Source organism: Lepidochelys kempii, chromosome 4 (assembly GCF_965140285.1).
Source record: "Lepidochelys kempii isolate rLepKem1 chromosome 4, rLepKem1.hap1, whole genome shotgun sequence".
In the NCBI taxonomy this organism is placed as follows: Eukaryota; Metazoa; Chordata; order Testudines; family Cheloniidae; genus Lepidochelys; species Lepidochelys kempii.
In genome coordinates, this window is record NC_136383.1 from 98,190,424 (window position 1) to 98,202,602 (window position 12,179).

Genomic DNA, 12,179 nt, shown 5'->3' on the forward strand with positions numbered 1-12,179 from the left:
AGTAGGATTTGAATAAGCATCCAAAGGCCTGTATTCCATCTTACCTACTGTGTCATCTAGCTTCCAAGTTTTTGTTTTTGATCCAAGAGGCTTGAAAATCTAAATATATAGCCCATCTCTTACCCCCATATTCCCTTCTAACTACCCATGTACTCAGAAGTTGTATTAAAATGTTTCTTTGCAGATCAGACAGAAAGAAGGAGCCATGAGGAGTTCAGAGTGGATCAGCTCCTTCAGAGACCAAGCATACCATCTCTGAAGAGCTGCCTTGTCTCTCTCGTCCCACAGAGGGCAAGTTTTGAAGCAGCCATCGACAACTGCAGATTGAATGGACTGAGGTCAGACATGGACATCAAGATGTACTATTTCACGTGTTTCTAATCATCCTGGATCATGGGTTCTCAAACTTTCTCATAACAAGGATCATCTCTTAATAGAGAATGTGTCTCATAGACATCTCTCCCATTTGTGACTGCCTGACTACAGCAATTGCTTAAATGCGAAAATAATGTTAAGACTGCATGAATGTATCTTTAGCTGTCTTCTCCAGCTGCTAAACTTCATTAACTGAAATGAGCCAGCATCATGTGACTCCAGCCAGCTTTCCACAGGCCACCAGAAAGCCCTACATTCGGGAACCTCTGCTTCAGACAAACTTAAAAGGTTTTAAATACTGGTAAGTCCATCTGGTACCAACTGTAAATAATAAATACTGAAGACAGTGATTTCAGTTATGCCTTAACCTGGATCAAATCTGGCCCGTGTCTCCTCTATACAATGGTCTCTTCTGAAAATATGAACAAACAATGGTGTCAATGGCTCGTTAGATGGAAATATAAACTGTACCTGCAACTCCTCCCGTAGTTCAAAGTTCTGTTTTCTCAAACTAGTGTTTGCCTTCTCCAACTTATCCATTCTCTGATTGTCATTGAGAGACGAATCTATCAACTCATCCTGAAGCACATGGTATTCAACTTCGTAAGCTTGCAACTGCTTGGCGATATCCATTTCAAACACCTGTTATATACATAATGGTATTAGATGCTATGAAGATCAAGAGAATCAAATGCATAAAAATTATGTTGGTTTATTTTTATGGTGTAGAGTACTTTTTTAGCTTATGTCCCATAGTCTTGAGGCAGTGATGTCCAATGGGTAGAGGACATGCACAGGAGTCAGACATGAGTTCATTTCAAATTCTGACATTAATTTATTGTATGACTTTGAGAGGTCACTTTTACCAAAGTTTTCAAAAAGTGGCCACCATTTTAGGTGTTTCCATTTTTAGGTATCAAACTTAAGTCAGGTTGGGCATCCAAAAATGGAGGTATCCAAATTTGGGTATCACTTTTGAAAACTGTAGCTCAAACCCCTTTATGTCTCAGCCACCACACATGTAAAATGTGGATAATACCTATCTACCTTTGTATAGCACAGCAAAAGCTTCACATGAAAAGTACTGTGTGTGCAGCTACTTCATCTATTTCTGACCTTGTTATATAATAACATTTTTAGTGTCTGAAAAAATATTAAAATTCTATCATTACTTCAAAGGATTTCATAGAGGAAACATTAAACCATGTTGGAGCAGAATTCTATTTTTAATCACTAGCTGTTAATCATTGACAGTATCTTCAGTCCTTATCAAGACAAATATTGAGCCACACCCTGCTAAAGAGACCTTATACTTTAAAGGTAGACAAATAAAGCAAAGTACATTGAGAGAGAGCCAGAGCAAAGAAATACTATAATGTTCTCCCCTCTGCTTGTGGTCTTAGTATATCCGCTTTCCAATTTTCCAGGAAAGCTAAGTGGTAGACTGTATTACTCTAAGGTCCCTGAACTACCTCACTGAATGCAATGAAAAGATGAAATGAGAATGACACAAATGTCAAATCATAGAAACAAATGGAAAACTAAACTTGAGTCACTCAATAAAGATACAATAGGAAAATACCCAAAGTACTGAAGTTAATCAGTTGTTCCTTATTTTAACTTCTTGTGTCAGATTTCTCTTAGAAAGGAGTCAAAAGTCAATTCCCATCTGAGATACACATTGAAGTAATGAGAAATATTGCCTGTTTCCCTCCTTTGCTTTGGGATACAAGGGGTAAAGTTTTCATTGCTACAGGACGAACATAATTTAAGAAGGTAACAGCTGAATAAAATGACTGTAACAACCTTAGAATTCATATTACCTGTTTATTACTCACACTATAAAAATGATCCCTAATAATTTTATTGCAGCATGAGTGTAAATATTTGGGCTTCTGAACATTAAAGACTGGATCTCAAACATAGTTTAGGTACAAGTAAATCACAGAATCATAGAAACATAGGATTAGAGGGAACCTCAAGAAACAGGACCAAGAATACATAGATTATCCCTGACACCATCTTCTTTACAGCAGCCCTTAACATATTTGAAGATTGTTATAGGTCCCCCCCTAGTGTTCTTTTCCCAAGACTAAACAAACCCAGGGTTTTTTTAAAATTTACAGGTCAGATTTTCTAAAACTTTTAACATTTTTGCTGCTCTCCTCTGGACTCTCTCCAATTTGTCCACATATTTCCAAAGTGTGGCACCCAGAACTGGACACAGTGCTCCAGCTGAGGCCTCACCAGTGCTGAGTGGAGCAGGACAAGTACCTCCAGTGTCTTACATATGACACTCCTGTTAACATACCTCAGAATTATATTAGCCTTTTTAGAAGCTGCATCACACTGTTGACTCATATTCAATTTGTGACTGTGACAGGTTTCAATCGGTTCACCGAGCCTCTAGGGGGCGATGGAGAGCTACTGTCCCACTGGCCGGCCTTAGTCACACCTTTCGGGCACTGGGGAATTAGCGGAGAAGGTGCGCCGGCCAGAGTCTGCAGCGCGCCCCTCAGGCAGGGGGCGCCGGCAAGAGTCTGCAAAGTGCCCCTCAGGCAGGGGAGCGCCGGCACGGGTTTGTAGCGCGCCCCTCAGGCAGGGGAGCGCTGGTACGAGTCTGCAGCGCGCCCCTCAGGCAGAGGAGCGCCGGCACGGGTTTGTAGCGCACAGTTCTGCTACCCGAGGTGGGTTGGCTGGGGTCGGGGAACGCAGGCCCACCCAACTCCACTGCGTTCCAGCCCAGGGCCCTGACAGTGGCGGGAGGAGAGGGTCCCGCCGCTGGGTCAGCAGAGAACCATCTGCGCCCCGCTGACCAAATACACCCACCACACTGTGCAGTTCTGCCCCTGGGCTACTTCCTACCCGGTCTCTCAAGCGGGCCTCTCCGGTCCCCCAGCTCGTCCAGGTATTCAGCTGCTGGCAGCTCCAGCTTTCTCTCTGTGTCAGGCTCATGCTGGCCTGGGTTACAGCCTGGCCCCTCCAGGTCCCCCGGGTACTCAGCGGCTGGCAGTCCTGGTCGCTTCAGTCCTTCCTCCAGGTCAGGTTCCTCCTGGCCCAGGGCCTCCCCTGGGTCGGCAGCAGGGTCTGGAGGGAACAGCCAGCTGCCTGTGTCTGTCTCCCTCCCTGGTGCTGCCCTCACTGGGCAAAGGGCCCTGCCCTCTGTACTTCCTGTTCCGCCCCTCACCTTCCGGGGATTGGAGTAAGCGTGGTCTGGCCCTGCCCACGCAGGCAGAGAGGGTGGCTCTTTACCCTCTGGTTCGGAGGGAGGCCACCCTGGCTCCCTACATACCCCACCCCTCAAATCCAGCTCCCGACCATCGGAGCTGGTATCCTCACCCTCTCTGCGGCGGGATAGAAAGTCCGCATTGGCGTTGTCCCGTCCCTTCCCTCGATGGTGAATCATGAAGGCATAGGGCTGCAGAGCTAGATACCACCGCATCAGCCTGGCATTATTGTCCTTCATCTTATTAAGCCACTTCAGGGGTGCATGGTCTGTAACCAGTATAAAGGGGGCTCCAAGGACGTAGTAGCGGAGAGCATCGACCGCCCACTTAACCACTAGGGCCTCTTTCTCCACAACAGAGTAGTTCCGTTCTCTGGGGAACGGCTTCCGACTGAGGTAAACAATATGGTGTTCCTCCCCGTCCACCTCCTGTGAGAGGACTGCCCCAAACCCTACTCCTGAGGCATCCATCTGAACGATGAAGTCATGCTGAAAGTCAGGGCTGAAGAATACTGGATCGCTACACAGTCTTTCTTCGATAGTTCGAAAGGCCATCTCGCATTCATCGGACCAATGCACCTGGCGGGGGCTGTCCTTGGTCAAGAGCTCTGTCAGCGGGGCTGTAATGCTTGCGAAGTGGGGTACAAACTGCCGGTAATAACCAGCTAAGCCCAAGAATTGACGTACCTGCCTTTTTGTGGTCGGCACATATTCCTGGAGTCCTTGGACTTTCCCGATGAGGAGGCGGACCTGTCCTTGGCCCAAGGTGTGTCCCAGGTAAGTGGTTTCCTCCCGCCCGATTCGGCATTTTTTTGGATTGGCCGTAAGCCCGGCTGCGCGGCGGTCCCAGAGGACTGCCGCTACTTGGTTAAGATGTTCCTCCCAGTTATTGCCATAGATGACCACATTGTCCAAGTAGGCCGCAGCGTACTTTGTGTGTGGTTGCAACACCCGGTCCGTCAAACGCTGGAAGGTCGCCGGGGCCCCATGGAGGCCAAAAGGCATCCGGGTGAAATGGTACAACCCTGAAGGGGTGGCAAACGCTGTTTTCTCCTTGGACCTGGGATCCAAGGGGATCTGCCAGTACCACTTTGTGAGATCTAAAGTGGCAATATAACAGGCCTCCCTGAGCTGGTTGAGGAGCTCATCGATGCGGGGCATCGGATAGGCGTCAAATTTTGAAATGGCATTTACCCTCCGGAAGTCAATGCAAAACTGCCGGCTCCCATCCGGCTTTTGTACGAGGAAGACGGGGCTTCGCCACTCGCTCTGGGAGCGCTCAATAACACCCAGATCCAACATTGCCTGGACTTCCTCTTCTACGACCTCCCGCATTCGCCTAGGCAATGGCCGGGTTGTCTCTCGGACCACCACTCCGGGTTCAGTCTGGATCACATGATAGGTGAGCGTAGTCCACCCGGGTTTCATGGTGAACGTCTTGGGGAATGCCCTTACTAAGCAGAGGGCCTGTTCTTGCTGCTCGACTGTGAGTGTCTCGGCTAGCTGGGGCTCACCATTATCCGACTCCTCGGGCGGTTGGGGCCCCAGGTCTGGTTCGTGGGGGTACGGGGCAACTAGTAGTCTTTCCCGTTCCTACCAGGGTTTTAAGAGATTTACATGATAAATCTGTTTTTCCTTACGGTGACCAGGTTGCTGAATTTCGTAGGTGACAGGCCCTACCAAGCGGAGGACCTCATACGGACCCTGCCAGCGGGCAAAAAGCTTTGATTCCTCCGAGGAGAGCAGGAGGAGTACTTGGTCTCCTGGCCCAAATGATCGAGCCTGGGCGCCCTGATTGTAGTGCTGCGCCTGGGCTCTTTGGGCTGCATTTAAGTTCTCCTTCGCAAGCTCGCCTGCCCGCACCAGCCGCCCCTGCAGCTGTAAGACGTATTGTAAGAGACCCTGCGTTGCGGATGAGTTGTGTTCCCAGGTCTCCCTCAAGAGGTCCAAAACCCTGCGGGGTTGCCGCCCATAGAGGAGTTCAAAACGGGGAGAACTTCGTGGATGCCTGTGGGACTTCTCTAATTGCCAGTAGTAAAGGAGGGAGCAGCTGGTCCCACTGGCGGAGGTCCTGGGTGGGGAAACGCTGCAACATTCCCTTCAGGGTCCGGTTAAAACGTTCGACCAATCCATCCGTCTGGGGATGGTAGACCGAGGTCTGCAGTTTCTTAATCCCCAACAGGGCACATACCTGACAGAACAGCTTAGGAGCGAAGTTGGTCCCTTGATCAGTGAGTATCTCCCGTGGGAGGCCCACCCTTGCGAAGATCTTCACGAGCTCTGCAACGATAGTGCGGGCGGTGATACTTCTTAGGCGGACGGCCTCAGGGAAGCGGGTGGCATAGTCCATCAGGACAAGGATGTATTGATGGCCCGCCTTACTTTTTGGAAAAGGCCCCACCAGGTCCATCACTACCTGCTCAAATGGTACACCTATGACTGGTAAAGGGACCAGGGGGGCCTTCCATACCCCTGCCAGGGCTGCATGTTGGCAGTCCGGGCACAACACACAGTCATCCTTCACCGCACTGTGAACACCGGGCCAGAAGAACTTGGCCAGGACCCTAGCCACAGTTTTTTCCTGCCCTAAATGGCCTGCAGCCGGGATGTCATGTGCAAGCTTCAGGACAGCCTGACGATGAATACGGGGGACCACGAGTTGGGTCCGGACCTCTTGGGTCTGGGGGTCTCAATCAACGCGATAGAGCCACTCGTGATTGAGTTCAAACCTAGGCCATTGGATGGTGTGCTGCGGCTCCATGACCTCACCATCCACCGGGGCCAACTGTTCATAGGCAAACCGGAGCGTAGGGTCCTCCCTTTGATCTCGACTAAAGTCCACCAGGTCAGGAGGGGGGCCAGCCGTTTCCAGGCTGTCCTGCCCAGGTGTGGGAACTGGGGCAACTCCGGGGTTGGACCTCGAGTCGGGGCCTGTCTTCATCTCAGGCGGAGCTCCCTCGAACGCCTCTTCGGTGGGTAGGGATCGGAGCACCTCGATGAAGTCTGGCCAGTCGTGGCCCTGAATAACTGGATAGGCGAGGGATGATGCCACTGCCACGTTCATTAACTGAGTTGCTCCGTTCACCGTGATGGGGACCTGAACCATGGGGTACGATTTCACGTCTCTGTGTAGGCACTGAATCCGTACTTCCCCAATGGTCTGCTCAGTGTCCAGGAAGAGTGCCTGGTGGACAAGGGTCTACCCACAACCTGAATCAACTAGACCAACAACGTGGGTCCCGGCGACTTCCATGGGGGCTGTCAGTTTGGCCACAGAGGGTGGACGGGCCTGTCGCTCCCTGGTGCACAGCAGGCCAAAGTTGCAGTCCATCGCAGGACAGCCCTGTTGCAGATGACCGTACTCGCCACATCGAAAGCAAGGTCCTACCTCTGGGCACCCCGGCTGCATGGGTGCACCGGTGGGGCTGCAGGGTTGGCTGGGGCCCGGTGGTCTGGTTAAGCGTCCAAAGGCGGAGAGCGGTGTGGACTCAGGGTGTCGGGGAAAATCGGTCCTGCTGCCATCTGGTCGTCGGGTACGGTATCGTGCATCAGTTTGGGAGGTGGGCCCCTCCCCTTCAAGTTTCTGTGCACTGGGTCCAGGGTTTCGGGGGCGGGCTGCTGGTCCTATCGGGGCCTCTGCCTCTAGAAATTCCTCCATAAGCGTGACGGCCGCGCTCAGACTTTGTGGCCGGTGCTGCAACACCCAAGCCCTCCCCTGGGTCGGGAGGATGTGCATGAATTGTTCGAGGATGACCTGTTCAGTCACCTCAGCTGCTGTTTGACACTCAGGTTGTAGCCATCAGCCGCCTGCGTCCTTCAATTCCTGGGCCACGGCCCGGGGTCTGGCACCCGGTGGGTAGACCTTTTCCTGAAACTGTTGCCGAAACATCTCAGGAGTAATGTCAAAGGCATTCAAGATAGCCACTTTCACTCGAGCATAAATGCGGGCCTCATCATCTGGGAGTCCACGGTAAGCCTTCTGGGCAAGCCCCGTCAGATATGGGGTGAGGAAGGTCGCCCATTGGTCAGGTGCCCAACCGGCCACTGAGGCAACCTGCTTGAAGGTCACCAAATAGGCCTCCGGGTCATCCTCAGGCCCCATCTTATCCAGACGGATCGGTGGGACAGGAGGGGTCGAGGTGGCCGCCCTCTCCGGCTGAGCCCCACCGTGGCCCGGCCACAGGATTGCAAGCTGCTGGAAGCATTGGGTTTGTTGTTCATGGTGCTGGGCCCCCAAGGTTTGAAGCAACTGCTGCTGGTGGGCACCCAGCTGCTGTACAAGTTGTAGTTGCTGCTGTTGCTGGCTCTCAGCCAGGAACTGGATAAGCCTTTCCATTTCCATCTTTCAATTAAGGGAGCTTCAGAGGCCCCTCGCTCTAACCCCTTCCTGCAAGGATAGGGATCGCTGCCCGCATTCTCCACCACGTGACAGGTTTCAATCGGTCCACTGAGCCTATAGGGGGCGATGGAGAGCTACTGTCCCACTGGCCGGCCTTAGTCACACCTTTCGGACACTGGAGAATTAGCGGAGAAGGTGCGCCGGCCAGAGTCTGTAGCGCGCCCCTCAGGCAGGGGGTGCCGGCACGAGTCTGCAGTGCGCCCCTCAGGCAGGGGGCACTGGCACGAGTCTGCAGCATGCCCCTCAGGCAGGGGGCGCCGGCACGAGTCTGCAGCGCGCCCCTCAGGCAGGGGGCGCCGGCACGAGTCTGCAGCGCGCCCCTCAGGCAGGGGAGCGCCGGCACGAGTCTGTAGCGCGCCCCTCGGGCAGTGGAGCGCCGGCACGGGTTTGTAGCGCACAGTTCTGCTACCCGAGGTGGGTTGGCCGGGGTAGGGGAACGCAGGCCCACCCAACTCCACTGCGTTCCAGCCCAGGGCCCTGACAGTGGCGGGAGGAGAGGGTCCCGCCGCTGGGTCAGCAGCCCCGCTGACCAAATACACCCACCACACTGTGCAGTTCTGCCCCTGGGCTATTTCCTACCCGGTCTCTCAAGCGGGCCTCTCCGGTCCCCCCAGCTCGTCCGGGTATTCAGCTGCTGGCAGCTCCAGCTTTCTCTCTGTGTCAGGCTCATGCTGGCCCGGGTTACAGCCTGGCCCCTCTAGGTCCCCGGGTACTCAGCGGCTGGCAGTTCTGGTCGCCTCAGTCCTTCCTCCAGGTCAGGTTCCTCCTGGCCCAGGGCCTCTCCTGGTTCGGCAGCAGGGTCTGGAGGGAACAGCCAGCTGCCTGTGTCTGTCTCCCTCCCTGGTGCTGCCCTCACTGGGCAAAGGGCCCCGCCCTCTATACTTCCTGTTCCGCCCCTCACCTTCCGGGGATTGGAGTAAGCGTGGTCTGGCCCCGCCCACTCAGGCTGAGAGGGTGGCTCTTTACCCTCTGGTTCGGAGGGAGGCCACCCTGGCTCCCTATAGTCACCCACTATAACCCCCAGATCCTTTTCGTCAGTACTGCTGCCCAGGCAGTTATTCCCCATTTTGTAGTTGTGCATTTGATTTTTCCTCCCTACATGTAGTACTTTATTGAATTTCATCTTGTTGATTTCAGACCAATTCTCCAATTTATCAAGGTCATTTTGAATTCTAATCTTGTCCTCCAAAGTGCTTGCAACCCCTCCCAGCTTGGTGTTATCTGCAAATTTTGTAAGCATACTCTCCACTCCATTATTCAAGTAATTAACGAAAATATTGAATAGTATCGGACCAAGGCCAGATCTATGCTGGACCCACTAGATATAGCCTCCCAGTTTGACAGCAAACCATTGATAACTACTATTTGAATATGGTCTTTCAATCCATCTTACAGTAATTTCATCTAGACAACTTCCCCTAGTTTGCTTATGAGACTGTCATGTGGGACTGTGTCAAAGCCTTACTAAAATCAAGGTATATCATATCTACAGTTTCCTCCTGATCCACTAGGCTAGTAACCCTGTCAAAGAAGGATGTGAGGTTGGTTTGGCATAAATTTTTCTTGACAAATACATGTTGGCTATTACGTATTATCCTATTATCCTCTAGGTGTTTACAAATTGATTGTTTAATAACTTGTTCCAGTATCTTTCCATGTATCCAAGTTTGGTTGACTGGTTTATAATTCCCTGGCACTTCTTTGTTCCCTTTTAAAAAGAACAGATACTATGTTTGCCCTTCTCCAGTCCTCTGGGACCATCCTCCATGAGATCTTGAAGATAATCGCTAACGGTTCTGAGATTGAATCAGCTAGTTCGTTAAGTACTCTAGGGTGAATTTCATAAGGCTCTGCTGTTAGATGTATAAATCTAACTTATCTAAATATTCTTTAACCTTTTCTTTCCCTATTTTGGCTTGTGTTCCTTCCCCCTGGTTGTTAACATTAACTATGTTAAGAATCTGGTCACATTTTACTTTGTTAGTAAAGACTGAAGCAAAATAGGAATTCAACACCTCAGCTTTCTTGATGGCATCCATTAGCTCTCCTTCCCCACTAAGTAGAGGATCTACACTTTCCTTCAGCTTTCCCTTGCTCCCAATGTATTTATGGAACCTCTTCTTATTGCTTTTTATGTCCCTTGCAAGGTATAACTCATGTTGTGTCTTACCCTTTCTGATTTTGTCCTTATATGCTTTTGCTATCTTTTGTACTCATCTGTAGCAATCTGTCCACATTTCCACTTTTTGTAGGATTCCTTTTTGATTTTCACGTCATTAAAGAGCTCCTGAGGGAGCCTCATTGGCCTCTTACTATTCTTCCTATTTTTCACGTGCATTTATGGGATTTCCATTTTCTATGAAAATGAAAGATTCTGCAGAAAACACACAGTTGTTTCAGAATCAGCCTATGCATTCTGCAAGCCAGACTGTTAGTTTTGTCATGACCGCTGTCTTCCAAACTCCTTTGCACTCAGAGAGGGGAGGGAAGTCCCTGCTATCATAACCAAAGCATCAACTCCAAAAGGACAGAACGTTAGGCAAATCAGAAATTTCACTTAAAAGCTAACCAACTTAGGGCAAGTTATGGCATGAAAGCCACAGGCTACAGTTGCGGGAGGTGGGAGGATACGGATTTGCCTAGTAGCCTTGTAGAAGCTGCGATCAATGAGCTGCTCTCTCTAGCAGCAGTCCTTATCAAAGGAGAGCAGCTGTTCAGTCCTCAGGTCATTTTACCTGCCTGCTCTGAAACTAGAGCAGTTTGAACACAGGGCAAAATACCCTGTCGCTTCTGCTCAGACCTAGAAGTCTCCCTCAAATCACCTAGGCGTAGGTCTCTCTGTACAGCCCTGTACTCTGGCCTTTGTGCACTGTACATAATCTACCCCTCCAGAGAGTACCAACACTTTTAATGTCCTTCCCCCCTAAGCCCCAATCCCCTCCAATTTTGCCCACCTTCCTCTGATATTAAGTGTCAGGAAAAATCCTTAGCTAGTTTAATGAGCCTGTTTGTTTTAAATGAGCATTGCTGCCAGCAAATGGAAAGCCATTCTGCAGGGTTGTAGTGATTTCACCATGGATCCTTCTGGTTTGAAGGCCACGCTCACTTCTCACCCCCCAGGGCTATCTATGGACAGGCAAATGCAGCTCCAACGGCAGAGTGAACCTCACCATGTTTTGGGGAAAGGAAAGGGGAACAAGTCACCACATTTCTGTTCTGTGTTTGTACAACACCTAGCACAAAGAGGTCCTGGTCCATGATTAGGCTCCTAGGCGCTACAGTAATACAGATAATAAAATAGCAATACTTGCCATCTGTATTTCCCCTCACTGTGAATCAGTTGTTACAGCCAGGTCATTTTCAGGATAATAGGGTCTCTATGCAGACCACTACAAACACGGGTTATCCATGTTCTTTACAGACCCACAAATACAGTATACTCCCGATTATCCAAACAGCATGGGCGACACGGATTTTATTCAGCTAATCAGGATTTTGGCTAAGCGATGGGGCAGGAGCCATTCAGCAGTGGGATGGCCACCTCCTCCTCCTTGCAGTCCAGGCTGGGGGGAGTTGTCTCTGCTCTATCCCACCAGAACCACAGCCACCCCACCGTCCCCCCGGCACCTTCTGGGAACAGGTGTCACTGGCCCTGCAGAAGCGCAGGAAGACCTCTGCAGCTCTGCTGTCATGACCCTGCTCCCTCACTCCTGTGACAGCGAGGCTACAGAGGTTTCCCTGGCTGCCACAGGAGACATTCAGCAGCAAGGTGGCTTCCTCTGCACCCGGAGTCTCGTCCGCCTCTTTGCAATGCTGACTGCGGGTCTCTTCTCTATTATCCAGACCGCCACATTATCCCAATCCCTTCCTTGTCCCCCAGCATGAGATAGATGCTCTCTGTAGCATGTTCCTCACACTGAGGGACAGGGAAGAGATTGGGATAAATGAGATTACACTGTGCAGCTGTTAGAACCACCTCTTATCACAGTAGTGTTTCATCATTTCTGCCCCAGTGGAATAACTGCCATCTTGAGGGATCACTCAATGCTTCCCAGTACTATGACTGAATGCAGGAGACTGCACCACCCCATCTCCTCTGTCTGGAAGACAAGTTTGCTGTTCCACAGCATTTTGCTATGATTGCTCAGTGGTTTGAGCATTGGCCTGCTAAACCCAGGG

The 12,179-nt window shown here is 50.9% G+C and overlaps 1 protein-coding gene across 7 annotated transcripts in view; it reads right to left on the minus strand.

The window, feature by feature from the left end:
* The window catches only part of TBC1D1 (TBC1 domain family member 1), a 212,046-nt gene that overhangs the window by 6,436 nt on the left and 193,431 nt on the right, over window positions 1-12,179 (minus strand). For all 7 annotated transcript variants that reach the window (XM_078852572.1, XM_073342291.2, XM_073342290.2 and 4 more), the window contains one exon: window positions 847-1,017. In XM_078852572.1, the coding sequence (XP_078708698.1) occupies window positions 847-1,017 (171 nt within the window). The remainder of the gene's footprint in view (window positions 1-846; window positions 1,018-12,179) is intronic.